General features: G+C 44.3%; 1 protein-coding gene across 3 annotated transcripts in view; it reads left to right on the plus strand.

Moving 5' to 3' along the window:
• Positions 1-15709: 15709 nt before the first annotated feature.
• The window catches only part of LOC102373999 (zona pellucida sperm-binding protein 2-like), a 17445-nt gene continuing 11774 nt past the window's right edge, over positions 15710-21380 (plus strand). For 2 of the 3 annotated variants that reach the window (XM_006028575.2, XM_006028576.2), the window contains exons 1-9: positions 15710-15866; positions 16123-16178; positions 17816-17908; positions 18141-18268; positions 18834-18977; positions 19491-19574; positions 20108-20275; positions 20344-20440; positions 20554-20777. In XM_006028575.2, coding sequence (XP_006028637.1) covers positions 15844-15866; positions 16123-16178; positions 17816-17908; positions 18141-18268; positions 18834-18977; positions 19491-19574; positions 20108-20275; positions 20344-20440; positions 20554-20777 — 1017 coding nt within the window. In that variant the 5' untranslated portion in view covers positions 15710-15843. Of the gene's footprint in view, positions 15867-15990; positions 16031-16122; positions 16179-17815; positions 17909-18140; positions 18269-18833; positions 18978-19490; positions 19575-20107; positions 20276-20343; positions 20441-20553; positions 20778-21380 lie in introns of those variants that run through there. The other variant, XM_006028577.1, reaches the window with a different exon arrangement.

Raw genomic sequence — 21380 nt, forward strand, 5'->3', positions numbered from 1 at the left:
GGGAGTGAGGGGCACTGGGAGGGCTGGGGTCAGTGGGTCCAGAGTGAGGGACATCAGCAGGGCTGTGTGGGGTGGCTTGTCAGTGAGGGGCAATAGAATGGGCAGGGCACCAGCATATCACTGCCCCCTCCCACCCCACCACCATATTCCCCCTGCCCCCGTGGCCCCTTTTTTGGCCCTGGCAGTATGGTTACCCTAACCTAGGCTACATCTCCCGTAAGACCCTTCAGCATCTCATGCTGGTTAAGGTAGGCACGTGTGCAAGTATTCCCAAAACTACATTCGGTTACCCCAGCTTGCTTTGCAAGCTTCAAATTTTGTATCTCCCTTACAATATCATTCATGTAATTAGAAACAAGACTTAATCATCATTTGAGTACCAGATTCTAGATACTTTACAGCAGTTGTTTCCTGCTGTGTTTCCTTCAGTGTCAAAGGAACTACTTTGATCTGCTGTGTTGAGAGATCATAATCAGATAGCTGAGATACTCATGTTTTACATTACTGTTCTCATAAGCGGTGAGAAGTTCCTGCAGTTTCCAGCTGATCTGAAGGCAGAAAGCACAGGTGGGCATTTCATTGGGAAGTGCTGAGCTTGCATTTAGAACCAAAAAACCAAGGCTCAAATGCTTGAGTCTTTCATCAGAGCCAGTGTTGGAAATCTGATTTATTAATCCCTTGCCATCAGCAGAAGGAAGCTAAACAACAAAACTTATTATGGAAGTCAGGTCAGGTGCCAGACTGGGTGAACAGATACAAGTAACAGGGGAGTTTGGTGAGGGCGTGTAGTTATTTCTGTTTAGGTATGAGACAGAGTGATTTTATTCATAGGAGTTGAATAAATGTTCCCACATCCTTAATTCAATCAGAGATTTCCTTAGAACCGTAATGGATCTTTCAGTTATACTATTAGAGTAATTCTCTTCAAGTCAGAGCAAGATTATTTATATTTGATCTTGCCACAGCTGACTATCAGTTCCCACTGTGGGTTGATTTAACTTTTGCATTGATGATAGAATTTGCTTATTCAGTAAAAATAGCAATCCAGCTGATAGCTAAGAAGCATTAACAGGCACTCTCACCCACTGTCTCTGCTGAGGTGGTATCATTTCCGTGGGGGCATCTTTCTTTACTGCCGACTGCTTTTTGTCCTGTTTATAATGGGCAACAAAGTAGACAACAAAAAAAAACCACATATGGTATCTTTAATCTTATTCAATCTAGTAATAAGTAGGTATTTGGCCTGATAGGGTTTTTTCAGCTGAAATGTTTCACAATGGTAAATGTAATTTGCACAGGAAAGTGTCAATGCTATCCCTATTTTTCAAGTTAAAATTGGGGAAATCCAAGTAAAATATTCCTTTTAAAATAAGAGCAGCTAAAACCAATGTTGCATATCAAAACCCAGTCAGAACATTTTGTGTGGGTCAGTTGGACATTATACTACATTTACATGAGCTGGTGGCATGCTTCGTGTGAGTTGTGGTGCTTTTTTTCTCCACAATATTCCACAAAATAATTATTTAGATTTTTCACCTCTCAAAATTAAAACAGAAAATTAAAATTTAGGATTATAAAAACAATTTTAATAATACAATTAAGATGACAAATATTGATGTTAATCAAATAGTAAAATAATCAGTGATGATTATTAGTGAATATTGTTATGAATTCTTGGAATTAATTGTTAAACTAATCAAAATGAAAATTTAATCTTCGAGAATTATATCAATGTCAAATATTAACATGAGGTAAAAAATTCCGCGTTTAACAAGATCTGGTAATTGTTTAACCGCAGCTATACACAGAAGAGATCTATGACAAACTGGCAACATGTACAAAGTATTTTTCCTAAAAAATCTTATAAAATATTTAATATCTTGGGAAAAATGTTGCTCTTGATTATACTAGAGTAAATCTATAGAGTGACTCCGCTGACTCTCGCATCTCTTACATAGTCTCCATTACCATCCGAGCACCGTACAGTCTTTTTTAAGTATTGATCCTTCCACAAATTCTGTTAAGTAAAAAAGTATTATTCATCCCCATTTTGCACATGGAAAATTTAGGTGCTGATATTCAATAATATTCTCAAGGTCAAACAGAAAGTCTGTGTCACAACACAGATCTGAACACAAGTCTCCCAACCTGAACTGCTACAACAGCCTTCATTTCCTCTCATTGCAGGCAGGGAAGAAAAGGGTATGTCACTCTTTAGACTGACCTTCTCCCCAAGGTATATGGACTTGGACTGGACTTGTGGCCCATCACACTTTGCCCTTCCCACCCCTTTAAGGAGCAGTAAGGAGAAAGTCTCATTACTCTGGGGACCGATTTACACATGCCATTTTGCATCACCAGAAGACTCTCTGTGACCTTCCCTCAGGCATCCATGTAAAGGCCAGTCACAATTTACTCCTTCAAGATTAGGCTCCATTTCAATAAAAGAAGGATGTTCAGCTGAATGCCATAGTTATCCCCTAATCATTTTGAAAAGTGTTTTGAGACCTTTAACTTCCTTCTGGAGGGCTGCCAGTTCTGCGAGAAGAGACCTCAATTTAACATGTCATCAGAACTTGAATTTATCTTCTTTCCCAGAGGCAACTTAGAGCGCTATCAACAGAGCCGTGCTGACAAATACTGATGCACTTGAGCACATTTTTAAAAATTGTAAATACAAGAAACAAGAGAAAAAAGTTGGATTGGGTGGGGGGGGGGAGGTTTCTTTTACGTTTACACTGCGCTTTAGGATGCCAACACTGAGGACCTGATCATGTATTCTGGGAGGGCCACATCCAAAGCCTATTGAAATCAAAGTGATATTGGTCAATTTATAAGGCAACACCAGACCCTGAACATTTCATTAATAATTAGGATTATGTTTATGAACTTGCATAAAGGTGAATTTGAATAGTTAAAAATTAATCTGACAAGTTCAACTAAGATCGCCAGGGGACAGGCAGACAATCACCAGTGCAAGCCCAGGAACTGATGACCACAGAATCAGCAGGTCAGGTAACACAAGGGAACTTACTCCGACCCCAGGCCAAGGATGGGACTCTTCCAAGTGCACAGGGAAACCCAGGGCTTCCGATGGCAGGCTTAGCTGCCCGTACACAAATGCCAGGAGCGTGGGGAACAAACAGGAGGAACTGGCCCTTCTGCTAAGCAAAAATGAATATGATCTCATAAGGATAACAGAGACCTGGTGGGACTCCACCTCTGACTGTACCACAGGTATAAATGGCTATACCTTGTACAGGAGGGATCGTGTTGCAAGGAAGGGAGGGGGTGTAGCTCTCTATGTAAAAGAGCAGTACGCTTCCCTACAAGCAGAGATTGGCACCCAAGAAGGGCGACTTGAGACCCTCTAGGTTAAAATACAGGGAGAACATGGCAAAGGGGATATAACTGTATGAGTCTATTACAGACCTCCTACCCAGGAGGAAGAGCTTGACCACAAATTCTCTAGGGAACTGGCAGAGGCTGCATACTTTCAGTGCATGGTCGTCATGGGTGACTTCAACGACCCTGACATCTCATGGGAAAAGCATTCAGCCAAATCTGATTGGTTGTGAAGCTTCCTCACTTTCATTGATGAGCTCTGTCTGACTCAAGGGTCACGTCCAGATGAGCCCTCACATGCCTCTTGCAGTGTCTCAAATTCCTTTGAGATGCTGCAAAAGGCATGTGCAGGAACAAAAAAATGTTCTCTGCACTGCAAATTTGCAGTGCAGGGGCAAAATTAGACCTCTGGATATCCAGGGGGCAAAAAATTCTGCAGACAGAAAATACAGGCCTGTGCCCTGAGACAACCAGAAGCTGCCAGAGCATCTCTATGGCTGGCCATCACCCTGGTGCTGAAGCACACTGCCTGCCTCCGCAGAGCAGGCAGTGTGCCAGCAGCAGGGAGCTGGGCCCGGGCTCCAGTGCTGGTAAGTAAGGGGTCAGGGGGGCTGGAGGAGGGGAGAGGGGACCATGGGGGGGACCCCCACTGGCCCCGCCCTCTCCCTCAGCCCCCCCAATCCCTGTCTCAGCCAGCCCCATCCCCCTGAGCCCCCCAATCACTGCCCGACCCGGCCACATCCCCGCCTGCCCCCTAACCCCCGCCTCCATGGCTGCCCCACCCTGCCTCAGTGGGGGAGCAGCCATCGGGGGCTGGGGGTGCAAGTGGAGGATGAGGCCAGGTGGGGCAGCCATTGTGGGGTCTACAGGAGCGGGGGGTGGGACAGCCATCAGGTGGGGGCTGCAGGAGCTGGCAGGGGATACAGCCAGGTGGGGCAGCAATCCACAGGGTTAGGGGAACAAGTGGGGGGCATGTCGCTCCTGAAGGAGAGGTAGCCCCTGCGGGAACTATTTGACCCCTGTCAGGGGGTTGTGGCCCCTGTTGGGGTGCTGTAGCCCCTGTTGGGGGGACTGTAACCCCTGTGGGGGGCTGTAACCCCGGGGGGGGGGGCTGTAGTCCCTGTTGGGGGTTTGTAACCCCCCAGTCGGGGGGCTGTAACCCCTTGGGGGGGCAGTAAATCATAAAGGTATTTAGAATTCATTTTATTATGATGATAGAGACACTGGTAGGCTTCCAAATTGCATTAACACTGTAGATATATCAATAAAACATTGCCCAACTGATCGCTGTCTCTGTCTCTCTCTAGTGATCTTTTGTTTTAATTGTGGAGGGACATTTTGGGGTACTTAACAGAGTGACTTTGGGATTTTTTTTATCAAGGATTTTTCAGTTTTCCAATAGGGAACACCAGAATTCCTGCTTGGGAGGCCAGTGGCAGGACCCTGCCTGCTCAGAGCTGGCACCTCGGACCCAGCTGGCTGTGGCAGACCTCCTGGCCAATTGGGGCCAGGAGGACATGTTTTGACAGTTCCAAGCAGGCCACCACACTGGGAACATCTTTCGGACAATAGCTGCCCAGATGGCTGGGCAAGGGGCACACGTGGCAGTAGTACCGCACAGAAGCCAACCCTGCAACCACAGCCCACTGGCAGCTGGCCTAGAGGGGCAGGTGCCTCTACTGGCTGTGCAGTCCCCATCTGGGTCTGGCAGGTGCACAGCAGGTCACAGCCAGGCAGCAGCCCCCAGTGTCAGACCGCTGCAGTGGGTAGAGGGTGCAGGGAACTCTCCGGGCTGCTGCAGCAATCCAGCTGGCACAAGGGCCAGTGTCCCCAGGTACCAATTGGCTGGTCCCCAGAAGCTCCTGAGAATGAGTAGCCCTGAGCTACTTGACAGGGCAGTTTTTTGTACTGATGCAGTCAGGACAAGGCAGCTTTTTATACTGCTGGGGACAGCATAGGTGCTGGCCCCAGGCTCTAACTCCCCATGGCTGCAGATCTGAGAGGAGCCAGGCAGGGTTATTTTGCCCCAAGTGGCACAATTTGCCCCACACCAAAGTGCATGTCCGGGCACATGCACTGAGGCAAAAAGCCCCGGCTCAAATTTACACCATTTCTATTTGCGCTGCTGCAGGTGCACGTGCCTGCATGTGTGGCCGTGCCCAAGAAGTCTACAGGCCGACAAGAGGTAAGGCACTGCTGGACCTGGTTCTGGCCAAAGGGGATGATCTAGTAAGCGACTGAGGATTGAAGGGAAGCTTGGTGATAGTGATCACAAGTTGATCAGTTTCTCTATCCATGGCAAAACTAGCAAATCAGGCAGTAATGCAGAAATCCTTGACTTTAGGAAAGCTGACTTTCACAAGCTCAGGAGATTGGTTGCTGAGGCCCAGAGAGATCCTTAAAGATGCGATCCTAAAAGCACAAGGGAAGTCCCTTCCAGCCCATAGGAAAGGCAGCAAAAGGGCTGGGTGACCACTTTGGCTCAATAGGGAACTCATGGACCTCCTGAACCTGAAAAGAGAAGCTAATAAGGGATGGAAGTCAGGAGATACCACTAAAGAGGATGATGCAGCACTGGCCTGCACCTGTAGGGAGTGCACCAGAAAAGCCAAGGCTGAAACCAAACTCAAACTGGCTACAGGAATCAAGGACAGTAAAAAGTCCTTCTTTAGATACCTGGGAAGTTGGGAAAAAAACATGGGCAACATTGGACCCCTGCTAAACCAAACAGGGCAGTTGATAGCTGATACCCAGGAAAAAGCTAATCTCAACAATTACTTTGCATCGGTTTTCCACCAGCCCATGGGGATCACCCTGCCTGATAAGATGCAGGATTACCAGGGTAAGGGAGATTATACTCCTATAATCGGTGAAGATTTTGTGAGGGAACAGCTTGAGAAGCTGGACATCCACAAGTCAGCTGGCCCAGGTGGAATGTGCCCAAGAGTGCTAAAAGAGTTGGCTGACATCATAGCACAACCAATGGTGAGGATATTTGAGAACTTGTGGTGCTTGGGAGAGGTTCCAGAAGATTGGAAGAGGGCCAGTGTGGTGTATATCTCTAAGAAAAGAAGGAAGGAAGATCCAGGGAACTACAGGCCAATCAGTTCGACCTCAAACCCTGGAAAGATCTTGGAAAAAAAATATCAAAGACTCCATCAACAGCAGGCTAATGGAAGGCAACACTCTGAGATCATTTATGAATATATGAATACATGGTTTTGTTGCAGGTAGGTTTTGCCTGACCAACCCCATTTCCTTCTATGACCAGGTGATGTCATATACTTGGATTTCAAAAAAGCCTTTGACTTGATCTTCCATGAGGTCCTCCTGGTAATATTGGGGAACTGTGGCCTCAACAACCTTATGGTCCGATGGCTGGGGAACTGGCTCCGTGGTCGGACCCAGAGAGTGATAGTTAACGGAACCAAGTCAGCTTGGCTCATGGCGACCAGTAGTGTCCCCCAGGGTTTAGTATTCAGACCAGTACTTTTTAATATATTCATAAATGATCTGGATTTGAGCATCAGAAGTGGACTGGCTAAATTGGCAGATGACACCAAATTATGGGGAAGTGTGGACACACTAGAGCATAGGCTGGTGATTCAGGCTGACCTGGACAGGCTTGCAAGGTGGGCAGATCAAAATCTGATGACACTCAACACAGAGAAATGTAAGGTGCTCCACCTCAGGAGAACCAGAAGTGGTGCAAGCACCTACTTTGGATACATTCAAGAAATACCAGGATGTTCACCTTGCTGGAGTCATCTGCCCCCAGCTGACTTCCTGTCCTTTGGGCGGGGAGCTGGAACCGATGATTTTGCAAGGTTCCTTCCAGCCCTAACTTCTATGAAATCTATAAGTTGAGATTTATGAAGATGCTTTGAGATAATTGTACCGCACTTAGTGCTATACTAATTCAGTCCAGATGCTAACAAGGCAAAGTATTTACTATATTTTCTTATATACAACACACCCTGAAATATAATACATGACACCAAATATAATACCCACCTTGTTCTTGAAAGGCAGAATGAAGAAAAACAGATTTTTCCAAAGTTGTGGTTGCATAAAGCAGGGGTAGAGCTCAGTCGTCACCTTCCCTGTTCTGCTTAACTAAAGTTGAAGCCCTGGTTGCTGCTAAAGTCTGCTCTCTATGGGTGGATATATGATTTTGAAAAGAGCTAAAGAGTCACCAGAGCAATGAAACAGGAGGAGAGAACAGGAGCAGCTAGCAGACAGCAAAATTGCCCTAAGAAAGTTTATCTTGATTAGTCGAACATCAACAGCATTAAACAAGAGAGGTGAATATTAGCACCTGTGGAATGAAGAACAATAAGTTATTATGTCAATTGAGTCCTTTAGCTACTTGCATCATAATGCCACTGCTGCTGCACTGTGGAGCAGAAATCAAAACAGGGTGCTTATAATCTAGGCAGAAAACCAGCTTAATCACTTACTTAAGACTTGCACCCCAATTTCAGATGGGTGATTTTGGGAGGAAAGGTTGTATTGTATGCAAGAGAAAACAAAATGTCATAAGAAAATATTATAACTGTTTACTTGCTAGAGGTGATACATTACATCCTATCTTCACTTCTGCCATTTTAAATATGGTGTCAGGTGAGCACACTAAGACCCTTGCAGAAAAAAATGCCCCATATTTCTTTTCAGAAAACTTTACTGTAATTCCTGTATAAGTAAATGATAGATGACAGTTTCTGCCCAAACACTGTACAGTGTAAAAGACAAGCTTAATGGACAGGACAAATGAGCAGACTGGATTGGGTGGGCAGAACACAGTTGCAGTATAGAAGGTATTCAGATTCCTAGCCGATCTAAGGTAGTAGCTATATGAAGGCAGATTGTAAGTTTGAAAGGAGAAACTTTGTTGTTGTTGTATTTTCTGACTCTGGTCTGGGCCTGTTGAAACCCTTCCACTTCCAATACCTGAAGAACAAGAAACAAGATCTTCACTTAAAAAGTGCAAGCAGGTTATTCATGGATGATCTAAGGTTACATTTTAGAGTGAAAATTTGAACATTTCCTCGGGACAGTCAATGTGTCTTTGCTTCCCCTCTCAAAAGAAAGAGAGAGAGAGAGAGAGAGAAATGTGGCATTTGTATTCAAGGTACAAAACCAGATTATTTAGATTACCTTTCTTTTTAAAAACAGACAATTCTTTGCTTGCTTATTATAACTGTCAGGTAACTATATATAATGATATGTAGATAAAAATAAAGCAGCTGTATTCAAGTAGCAATAACTGAAAAACATTACTGAATGGCAAATAAGGAGCTGGCACATAGAAGTCAGTCATTGCATACAGATGCTTGAATAGCAGGTAGTCTTTATATTTTGTCTATGCCAAACTGGTCTGTGTAGTCACAATGCTCTAAATTTCATCTCATTCTGTTCCAGACAGTTCAAAACACCATCCCCATCAACACAGAATTCTCCAGTTCGCTGTTGCAAATTAAATGAGAAAGGCCAAGTTACTCTCTGGTGTAACGCGTTGACATTCATTTGGTTCAATTTGTTCTACATGTAGAAATACGACAATCTAATTAAACCAACTGGCAATTAACGGGGTCATCTCCATAGTTCAGGATACATTTAGGAGACAATAAAGAAAGAAGACAAATTACAAAAATCCTAGAATGAGTGCACTTCCAAGTACAGGCAGGAGGGTAAAAAAAAAGCCTCCTCTACCCACATAGGCTAAGGACAGACATTCAAAAAGTCTGAGCTTGAATTGATTCAATCTTTGCAGGTTAGTCTAACCTGCCTAGATTGAATCAGTTTGCAATTGTACAGACATTCCCTCTGGACTGAAGAAATGCAGGTACATGCCTGCAGTGGCTCAGGCTAAAAGCCAGGGGCGTGCTAGAGCAGTCCTCCCTTCCCTTCTGTAGTGCTGAGCTGAGGGGGAACATGGCCAGGCCCTGGCAAGACCTCTGATTAGGGAGGGGTTTAAACCCCCAACCCTGTCTGCACATTCCCAGGCTTTTCCCAGCTCACTGCTCAAGGGGCAGGAGTGCTGCCAAACCCTAGTCCCCAGCTAGCACTCTTAGGCAAAGGGTGGGTGTGCAGTGCATGCCGCTGTTGATGATACTGAGCTTTTCAATCTCCCTCTTCCTGCTTCTTCATACTGTCTCTAAACCTGACAGGCAAGGGAGCCAGCAGGGAGCTGATAACACAGTGTTTATCAGCCCATCAACAAAACAAAAGCTTCTCTCATTAGTTCAAGCTCTTCTTAAACAGCTTTTTCCAAGGAAGGAATGGAGGGACATTTCCAGCTGACCTGTGGATTAGCTCCTAAGCAGACACTGTTCTGTCTGCTTGTCCCAGTGAAACTGGAGATGTACACACACAGACACCTCAGCATTAGCTAGCATACCACATGCCTAGTGTCTGTGGAGATGGGGTTCATGCTGTGGGAGCTCGGAGAGAGGGAGGGGGGAATCCCTGCTTGAGCAGCGAGCAGCAGAGGGGTAGGGGCAGGGGAAGCCAGGCAGACCCTGCTGTGCCTGGAGTCTCCGCTGGAGCTCTGGCTGGGGAGCAGAAAGGCGGGACTCTAGCCCAGCCCAGGGCTACAAAGCATCTAGGATGCTGGGGGACTCTGGTTTAACTTAAACCAGGAAGGGGTCTGGGACAGACATTTCATAAATTGGTTTGATTCAAATCAGTTAAGTCTGATGCTACTTTCAACCAGGTTTTTCTTAAACCAGTTTCAGCCATTTTGAAACTGGTTTATGTGTAGTAAATGTATGTTCTGTTACAGGTTTAAACCAGTTTCTGATCACTTAAACCAGCTTATGTGTAATGTCTGTCCCTAGCCATAGAGGCTAAGCAAACTTATAGTCCCTGCACTTGGGGATTGCATGGACTACTCCATCACTGATCACTTCACTGCTATGACACTTCTCTGGTTCAAGCACCATGGTGCATCAAGGGTGTTCCACAATCATAATACAACATGGGAAATGTAGTCTTCAAGAGAGAACCAAGGGGGAAAGACGAAGGAAAATCTTGGCTTCATGTCTCCTATTCATTGGCTGTATGGATAGAAGTATGTTTGACCCAGGTGATTTAATAAAATCTTAACCTCCTCAAAGGAGTCATATGGGACTCTGGAGGCAGCTCTGCCTGAGACACTGAGTTCTAGTTAATAACCTTTTGCTATCTAATGTGTCTACTTTGGTGACATCTGTTACAGCTGAACAGTGTGTTTTCTAACTTATTTTCCCCTAGAAGGGACATGTTTGAAGCAGTTCATTACACAAACACACTGCCTAGGAACAACTTCATTGGGTGGGGAACAGAACAAGACAGATTCATTGAGTAGTTCGTTGACTCACCTTATGGTACATTGTAAATCCTCTCCGAGGGGAAAAATAGCAATGAATTTCCTCTTGGATATTTTATAAGGGTGCAGCTAAATTTCTTTCAGATTTTATTGTTTCCATTATGAGAAAGTTACTTATTATCCAGTTAAAGAGGATCAATTACATTGTCTTGCATTTGTCATGTATTGTGGCCTTGACTGTACTGAGTATAAAAAAACCTCAAGGTACAATTAGCTGATTTAGATAAATGTAACTATTACATCACCTTTCTCAGTCCAGAGATATAATTGCTTTCTAACCAAACCTTGCCTCCCAGCTGGTGTTGTCTTTTTGCTTCTGGTACTTCTGGTTATTAGTAATGACAAAATTATCATTCATCCAAAAAAACCTGAGAAATACTAACACTGGCAACTGAAACAGCATGTGCTGCCAAAGTGTCACAAACTCCTAGAGCTGCACATGTGATAGATCATCATTTCTCCTTCATTTAGTTCCATAATGAAATTAATAGTTTAAGGCCGGTAGGCTCCATTGAGATAATCTAGTCTGAGCACCCAGCCAGCGTTGGCCATAGAACTCCAACAAATTGACCAACATTTCAATATTCTTCAAAGGCTGAGACTTATAACTGTATTCAGGGGGTTAGATTTGAGCCAGTTTCTAATTTTGGTCACATGGGACTGACCAAAGACTGACTTTCACAGCAGGAACACCCAACAGCCCGATTTATGGACCAAAATTCCCAGTACTACGTACTGCAGAAACAGGCCAAAAAAAACCCAGTTCCTTCCCAAAAAGGCAGCCATCTAAGAACGAGGTAAAAGACAGCATATGATATAGCCAGACAGAGAAGGGGAGTACATGGAAACACCAAGATAATACTAGCCCAAATGATCTCAGCATAAAACAGTTTAACTGTTGTAATCTTCCTTTCTCATCAGCAGTGGGTTGTTTATTCCCAATCAGTGGCACCCAAACAATGCAGGACCCGTTCATGTAGTCCTAATAAGAGAATGGAAAGACTAGTGGTACCCAAACTTTTGGCCTCATGGGCTGAATGAGTCGTGTGGGTTAAGTCCGTGGGCTGGATACAGTCCATGGGCCCAATCTAGAGTGTGTGGGCTGGGGTCTGGCATGCTCTGGATCAGACCTTCCACCCTGGATCCAGCCCTGACTCCAACCCTGACCCTGACCACATATGCGCCAGACTGGGCCCACCACACAGCCCCAGGCCCAGCCCCAGCCCCAGCCCCAGTCCCAGTCCACTATGTACCGGATGGATCCACTGCCCCAGCCCTGACCCCGCTCACTCCACATTAGGTCTACATCCCCAACTCCACTGGGCCCATGACATGGAATTAGGAGGCAGGGGAGCAGTGACAGTGTTAATTGCCTGTGGGCCATATCTGCTCCATTGGCCAGCGTTTGAGCACCCCTAGAATAACCAGAGGAGCATTGCAGCAGTAAGGAGTAGGGCTGTGCAAAATTTCGCCCAAAGTTTCATTCTGAAGCTGTTTCGATGCATTTCGAGCTCGAAACAGTGACATCGAAATGAAGCAAAAGCCTTCGAAACAGCTTTAAAATGAAACAAGGGAACTCAAAGTGTTTTGAAAGTTTTGAAACATTTTGAGTTTTGAAGTCAGGCTTACTGGCTTCAGCACTCGTCCCAGGTGGCAGCACCTGCATCCTGTCATCCGGCAGACAGATTGGGGGTTCACCCGCACCCCCGGGAGGGCTGTGGAGGCTGTGCTGGAGTTCTCCTGGGGGTACGAGACCCCAATCTGCCTGCCAGATGACAGACTGGTGCTGGGCACAGGCTGCACCCAGTGCCAGGAAGATTGGTGCTGCCACAGCGCCCTGCTCCTGTCATGCGTCACTCTGCCTGGCTCCGTGGGGCCCCCCAAAGCACAGGGCCCGGGGCAGTCACCCTGATTCACAACCCCAGGGATGGCCCTGCCTGCTGCTGGCTCTAGGTGGCAGCTCCCAGCTCCTGTCAGCCAGCAGGCAGATCAGGGGCCTGCTGGCACCCATGGGAGGGCTGCAGGGGCTGTGCCAGAGTCCTCCCAGGGGTGCATGACCCCAATCTGCCTGCCAGATGACAGGATCCAGGTGCTGCTGCCTGGGGCTAGCGGCAGCACCGATCTTCCTGGTGCTGGGTCCCACACCCCTGGGAGTTGGAGCCTACACCCTCGGGAGCACTCCGGCACAACCCCCACAGTCCTCCCGGGGGTGCAGGTGAGCCCCTCATCTGCCTACCGGATGAGAGGAGCCAGGTGCTGCTGCCTGGGACTTGCGGCAGCACCGATCTTCCCAGTGCTGGTCCCAGGCAGCAGCACCCAGCTTCTTTCCTCTGGCAGGCAAATTGGGGGCTTGCACCCCTGGGAGGACTTTGGCACAGCCCCTGCAGCCCTCCCAGGGGTGCAGGGAGCCCCCAGTCTGCCTGCCTGCTACATTTTATGTTTCCCCATAATAACCTTTGGGCGAAACATCGAAACAGCATCAAAACAGCAAAACAGTTTCGATGACACGAAATGGAACAGTGCTTTTGAAATGAAACGAAACTCGAAACAAAACACTGTTCTGTCAAATCTTCAAAATGGAAGTCGAATTGGAACGGTGCTGTTTCGCACAGCCTTCATAAGGAGCACCTTGCCAAGCTAACCTGCAAATTGTAGGCCTTGTAGAAACCCAAGGTAGCCTCAGCCTTTTTTTTTCTGGGACTCAAAAGTAGGTTTGGGAAATTAAGTCTATTTGTAGCATCGCAAAGGTACAATGCAAACGTTACTACATACATAAAATGAGCACTATTGATTTTATGTGTAAGAGGTTATGTAGCACCCTTCAATAATTAAACACATTGATTGGCTGATTATGGCATTATTAATTATTATCATGTATTATTTATATACTACTGTTGGTGTGAATGGTGCTCTGCAGAACAGTTCATTGTCCTGAAGTGCTAAAAATGTAAAAAGATGCAACAGATGAATGAAGCGTGAAGGGAAGAAGCATAAAAGCAAGGAGGCTGTGTGTCCTAGGTGAGCCAGCACCTGTTCCCTGAGTAAGGAGAAATCTATCCTGGCATCTTGCAAATTATAAAGCAGGACTGGTTACTCTTCATGTGCTGATATCTGAAAGAGAGAGACGTAAGATATAAGGTATGAGGGTCTTGGGCTCCCTCATGAGGACACCTTTGAAAACTGCAACATAACATGCCAGGAATGTGCAAGCACTTCCTTATGTTGCATCCATTGCTTCTGTTCTCTTTGCTCATCTGAAGTAGAAAATAAAGCCTAAGATGTTGTACGTGATAGCCTAAAACAAAACATTTGTAGTCTAGTGAATCTAGCTATGTAGCAAACTTCCACAGCAGAGCAGATAAATCTGACCACCTTTAGGAAATACTGCCAAACCTTACTCTTAGCAAACGCCTTTCTGCCACAAGAAAGACACTCAGCAGTGATGCTCCTTTCTATCTAGACCCCATAGCAACCACACAGACACAAAAGAAAAATAAAGGAAGTGGAAAAGCCAAGCTAAACAACACTTCTCCCATCAGTGTTTTGATCCTGAAAAGGAAGAAGTTTCAGTAACTTGACACAATCCAGCATTGGCTTCCTATATGTAGAAGTTGATTGGCAGTGGTTCTAAAGCTCTAAAATAGACAGAAAGAGGGCGAATAATTAACTAAATATCATAATGATCAGGGATCCCATGTCACCCTAGACCTTTTCTATCTTTTGAAAACTATAGTATTTAATAGACTAACTAGGTGCCACTCTGCCCTGCCTTCTGCCTGACTGCAGACTGACACACCTAACTACCTTTCTCCAGTGTAGTATTTGCAAGAGAAAATAGTCCTTAGAGCCATATCCCATGATATTCAGGGGGTTCTGACTTCTGAGAGACCAAAATTATTCTTGTTTCAATGTACAAACATAACACCTCTTCTACAATTGTGTCAGGATTATGTTCCCAAACGCTGCACAAATGCTATGAAGAAACGAAGGCTATCGTGGTATGTTTGTAATCATACACAGAGTCAAGACAGACCTATTCATACACTCTCTTAAAAAAGTCAGAGCCTGAGTCTAAACTATGTCATATTCTTTACTTAAACATACACTCATTTTTTTAATTAGATTGTTGACTTCTCAAGTATGGCTCTGATCCTACAGAATACTTACACACTTGCCTATTTTTAGTATGATAAGTTTTACTATGGTAGGTTTTACCTTTAATTGCTTATACAATAGTAATATGGGTTTTATAATGGAGAACTTGAAAGACAAGACCATTTTTAATAAGGTGATATAAAAATATATAGACTCACATTAATGGTTATTGACTAAAATGTGACTTCATTTTCTCTGTAGCTATTTCAAAGTGCTTTGGAAAATTATGACTTTGATCCTGGTAGTACAGCAACTCTGTAACTAAGTTCACCACCCTCTATCATACATTCAGAACCTGAAGTAATAGGATCTGCTTTACTTTAAGTCACTCCTGAAGAAACAGGCAAGTGTCTGTATAATATTTAAGGTAGCTCTGAAACAAGGAGGGCAAATGCCTAAACCTTCAACTCTCTTCACTCCACATAGCGTGTAGGAGAGGAAGAGAGGGAAATATATACAATAGCCTGATTTAAAGTAAACAAAGCTAACTGCACCCCTTGGGACCTATAAGTTTCCAGATATATTTTTATTTCTTAATGTTGTAATGAGGTGTTAATGGGCAGGGAGCATTTGCAAATGCTAGGAGATAGAACTGAAGGAGATCACTTAGGGCTAGTGAATTTCAAACTGTTTTTTCTAGACTTTATTAAATGCCTCTTGCCTCTAACTAATGATCAGTGCCACTCAGGAATCAGCAAGAATGATATCTAAAGCAACAAGGATAGGAAGGAGTTTAATTAATGAATAACATGAATAAACAGGTGAATTAAATTGCAAGTTTATGGCTAGGAGGGAGCATCTGCAAGTGACTTACATCACTATAAAGATGGAGACTTTGCTTTCATCCTCATTGGAAGTGTAAAGCCTTGAGAATGCAGTCAAAATACAGCTGAAAATTGGTTTGAGGCTTTTCTGCTGTTTGTAAAAGTAAAAGGAGAAGAAAAAGATACAGCTAGTAGCTAAGCTAAAGGGCAATGGTGCTAAATCTTATACTGAGGTGAGTGTTTGTACTTCTGTGAATGATGGACTATTGCCTCTTGAGTGCAGGCTGTACTAGCTTGATTTTTTTTTTTTTTCTCTCTCTCCACCCCCTGTAACTTTAAGAAGCTCTACTTCTGGAAATTTCATATTATAAAATCAAAATCACAAAGCCTGCTTTAAGTAAGTCTTGAACTTGTTCAAATATAGCTTTGCCCAAGTTAAGAAATCTGCTACTAATCCAAACTGATGCATATATAACCTTTCTTTTGTAGGTTGTCACTACTAATAGGGGTATTAGCCTCTGAAACATGGACCCAAGATAGGCCAGGTAACTATCTTGTGAACTGCCTTGAAACTGCATGTACTTCTTTCTGAGCTTGCTGTGGCCTTTCAGTAGGTGGTGCTCTGTGCCTTAATGCCCCAGCTGGGTTTAAGAGGCTGCCAGTATGTGGCTATTCAGCTTAAGCTCCTTGGCTTTAACGTTAAGCACTAGTGTCTCTCTTAAAGACCTTTCTGTTTAGGAAGTGCTAGTAAAGAAGTGTTGAGTCCCCAGATGCTGATGGACAAAATGAATATTCAACAAGAGAACTTCATTCATTCAGTCCTGTTCATTGTTTGTGCTGTATCCTAGAGTGATGAGGGAATAAGGACTCTTTCTCAGGCTCAAACTATTGACACTATCATGAAAGTCTCTGTTTCTTCACTTGGCTAAGACTGAGCCCTTTGTTAACTCTCAGTCCGCATAAACAGTGTAAACTAATGCTTCTTCACAAAATAGGACCTTGTTTTGCCTAACTAATGTAAGGCTAAGGAGGAAACTTGAAAGAGAACATGCTGATGTAGAGCAGTGGTTTCCAAATCTCTTCAAACCAATAGAGCACTTCTTAAAGCCCACCATGCACCCTTCTCAAACTCCTAGTTAAAAATGGATGAGGACAAGTGCAATTTGCAGACCAGCGTTTTGAGAACTGCTGCTCTGGAGTCGCAATTACCCGCATCCATATGCTGCCTCCCAGTTCGTTATCAACCCACTGTCTATACTACAAACTTGCCAAGCTGCTCCATGTAGGCTGCCTCTGCATCAGAAGAAATGTAACCATGTCTGTATGGTAATATGAGCAACCCACCTAACACGGTTGCTCAGTAGTGCTAATTTTCCTACCCTCAACACCATATAAATGCAGCTTCACTGCTTCTGGTTGGCAATGTGTGGAACATTGTGATATGTCTGAGGGTATCACTTCCTGGCATGTTAAGTTTTGGCAGTATAGACATGCTGTAGTCCCTAGTCTTTTCCTAGCAGATCTCAGTCCTGCAAATACCACTACATGCAACTATGCATGTGGATGTACCCTGTCTTCAATAGGATTCTTTGTACATAAAGTTACTTCTACAGAAATGGTGGGGTTTTAACTTCTAACAATAACCTAGTAGGTTCTAAAACTCCTAGATAGTGGCAAATCTCTCTGGATGATATTCAACTATGTTATAACTGTAGGTTGTGAAAATCCAACTCTTACTGGAAGTGCCATTTGCCCCCCTGGCAAAATATAACATAATAAATATAAGTATCTGGAAGACTCCCCCCTCCATAAAAAGGCTAAATGGAATTGATGTAGTCAGTTCTTTCTATCCATTTTTCACTTGTGTCACTATTGTTTCAGCACATTGCTCCAGCTGGACTCCTACTTGGGGGAGGAAAAAATGCCTTTTTTTCCAATTTAAAACAAAAACCAAAAAAAAACACCCCTCTTTCAGAAAGGAGGCACATTCAAGACCTGAATTCTAAAGCTACTTTTCAAAAAAAATTATGTAAGCTACTTGGCTCTCTTTCTTTGAAATCCCAAGGGTTAAAATGTGGCTATGGAAAAGTGTCAGTTGCATGAATTACCTGGGGGTTACCTGGATGGAAGATGTTATAGAAACAGAAAATTGCTGATTGTCTTATCAACAATGTCAATACAGGCTTCATGAGCTCAGAGTGCCTGGGGAGTCTCTTGAGGATCACATTGAGTGCTGATTACTTTGATGACAAGTATCTGACCTTTGCTGCTGTTGGTAAGCTAAGCATGGGGTCCAAAGGTGGGTGGGGAAGGATGGTCCTTCTTTGGGGTGGGGTTGGAAAGAAGCTGAAATTTTACATCGCACACACTCCAGAACAAACCTGAAGTGAGTCCATTAAACTGGCTAACGCTGTGCAGTAATATCCAAGAAAATTAAAAATGGATATCTTAGTGACAAGTACTATAAAGATCTCCTTAACATTTATCCCTGAATAACCCATTCACAGACCAGTTTGGCACAATCTGGGAGATAGATGAGGCTCTGGCATCACAGTGTGGCTACACAATAGTCTACTACTACTGGGGTACTATTGAATTCCGTGCTTCCATTTTAAGCTGCTATTCTCATATTGAGGTAAGGCTTCTGTATTTAGTCTATGGCAGTTGTGTTGTGGTCAGTAACTGCAACCCATGCAAATCACTAGACATTTACCATTTCCTGCAGAAGATACTGGTAATACACTGTATTCTCCATTCCTGAAACTTAGCGGCTATTTTAACATGCTTCCTCAGACCCCTGGGTAGTTATTTCCAAGTAACTAGGTATATTGTGATAATAGCACTTGAAGCTCCACTACAGAATGCAATCCAGCATGCAAACAAAATCCCCCTTTTTATGAAAAGGCCTTGAGAGAGCTATCTATGCAACAGAAATAGATTTGTATGTCTGACTTGGCATTAAGTGTCCCAAAATGTTGGCTGCAGGGTTTTAACTTGTATAAACTCACATTGGAAGACATGGATACAGTTTTTGAAGGGTCTCTGGCATCCATTTGGACACCATTCATTTAATAGCGTCCAGTGCAATATAGAAACGTTTAAATTATCCTGTTGAAACTGAGGAAAGGGACTTAGAATAGGATGGTCATGGCAAGTCACAGATGGAGGCATTGTGAATAAGAACTGTTCTGCCCTTGCAGGGTGATGTGTTCACAGTAACTGTGCAAATCAAAGTGGGTACTAATCCTGACATGAAAAATGCTGCAACTCACTCAAAAACTGTGAGTTGTCTTTATGATTCATGGCATCCAAGAGAGCTAATATGTGAAACAAACTACATGGAGGTAAGTGCTTGAACATCTTGGCCTTTCCTGGGGAAGTAGGATCTTGGATGTGTGCTTGGAAGGGTTGGTTGGTCAACAACGCTTCTATTGGTTTCGGTGTTCTGGATCAGCTACGGCTTTTGCTTTATACTGGCAGTGTCTTTAATGAACAGCGAATAATCTTTCGTAACTAATGCTAAACCTTGCAGAGTTGGGAAAAGAAACTTCACTTCATCGCAACTGTAGCTCAGAGTTGCATTTCTAAGCACCCCTGATAAGTACCACAGTGTCCAAGAACTGGACACCTACATTCCTTTAACAAATTTTAAAATGTCACCCATTGAACCTACTGAAGGGTATCTCTTCGAATGTGGTAAACAAAATGGCAATGAGTGGCGAAGCATTTTCTTCATTCTAAAGATTAATTGACCAATCCTGCCTAAAAGCAGGAATTCTGTAGATGTGCTGGACTGAAAGGAGAAGGGAGAAACTAAGCTGGTTTTCAAAATTATTGACAGACCTTTCCTCTTCAAGGTGTCTGTTAGGAGGAAAGTACCACAGATCATGCCAGAGATGATTGAGGATGAACCTGAGGACTGGGCTCTGGCTTTTCCAGAGGTAAAAGGATGGCTTCTATGCTAGCTATTCTGGCTTCACAATACTCCACCATGCCTATGATGCACAGATAAAGTATAAGAATCCAAGGGCTCCAAGTATGATCTGTGGCCTCTAGTGTTAAGTTTGTTCCACAATTTCTTCACTTTAGGAACTCTTCCTGACAAGATTGGGGGTACGGAGGGAGAGACCGCTTCAGACTGCTTCGAGTGTCCAAAGCCATGTCTATACTACTTCTCCCACTGAGAAAATAAGCCCTTTCACTTGCTTGCACTAGGGCATGCCCAAAGCCTGCAGTTGGCAGCATAAATAGCTCCAGAGTAGCACTGGGCCATAGTCGGGACTTGAAGGAAACTCTCTGAAAAGCTTATTGCTATTCAGAAAGAACAGCAGGCAAGGAATTTCAGATACTTTGCATAGAAAAACTCTTTTTGAACCTCTATGGGAGACTGGCACTACATAAAGAAGAAAAATTTAAGGGAATGGATTGGAGATCAAAAATCCTGTGATTGCTTTTGCTGTTGTCTCTGATGCAGGCAAGGGAAGGCGCAGCTTCTCTCTGGCAAATTGTGTTTCATTTGCCAGCTGGGAAAAAAGCTCTGCTTGTAAGCGATGCTCAGGATGCTGGCTATGGACTCAACACAACTGATACCAGGATTTTGCTGCGGGTACCATACAGTGCTGCAGAAGCTCAGCTGGTCAAGGTTGGTACAGTTGTCGAGGTCCCGCGTAGCGTTGTTTAGTACGGTTCTAACAAGATCAATCCTTGCAGGTTCAAGGAGTAACCTTTTCTGCTGTAAGATCAAGTACATTCTACAAGCAGCGATGGATGATCTTTATGGCAGATACAGCTGTGGCATGTCCAATAGGTGAGACGCCAAATACCTTTTCATTCTAAGCTGACACCAAATGCTCATGAGGCACAAAGATCGGCCTAGCTCAACCCATGCCTGTACTTCTCTTACTATTCCTAAAATTTAAGATGGTGTGGACTACACTAATGATACAATCACATGGAGTGTTCCAAAAAATGTTCATCCCCTGTCTGCTGGAGCTACTGGTTTTGAGGATGTGCTCATTGAAGTTGGAGTGGATCTACACAAACTCTCTCCCACAGAAATTGCTTCCATGAAGTACGTTGTATTAAATGACAGTGATGTTATTACCATCAAGATACCCATAGGTGCAGAAGGTGGCTATTACAAGGTTAGTTGCTTTTTACATCAGGCTGCATTTCAAAATGCTAGTGACTGGGGGAAGAGAGGCAAAGTCTTGATCCTCTAGTGCAAGGGTGACCTACCCATGACATGCCACAAAATGGTTTTGTCAGCCTCTGCATGTGGTGCACAGTAGATCAAGGCGCAGATGGGGCACAGAGCAGGAGATTGGGCAGGGAGCAAAAAGAGTAGGAGATCAGGCAGGAGGGGATTGGAATGGTACTTTGGGAGGGTACAGAGCTACCTTCTGGCATGCTGGTGAAAAAGGATGGCCCCCACTGCTCTAATAAGATGGCTGTGGGGGGGAGTGGGGACATCCAAGGTAAATAACACCTTTTGGTCTCATGAGTGTAATTTGGAGCATAATGTGATCAAAGGTAAAGGTGAGGGTCATCTTGTCTAAATCATTCACTGGGAATGTCCTAACAGCTCCATTAGCAAGTTGTCCTCTGTCTGCCTTGCTGCTGCTGCTGCTGCTGCTGTCTTTCACTCGCTATTTGCTTTCTCTCCCTTGATTTTTTTGAATCTGTAGCCAGCGCCAGGATGCCCTTTTGGATGCTAGTGAAGTAGTGTCCTGGTACTGACTCTCTCT

Source organism: Alligator sinensis, unplaced genomic scaffold (assembly GCF_000455745.1).
Source record: "Alligator sinensis unplaced genomic scaffold, ASM45574v1 scaffold870_1, whole genome shotgun sequence".
NCBI classification, from domain to species: domain Eukaryota; kingdom Metazoa; phylum Chordata; order Crocodylia; family Alligatoridae; genus Alligator; species Alligator sinensis.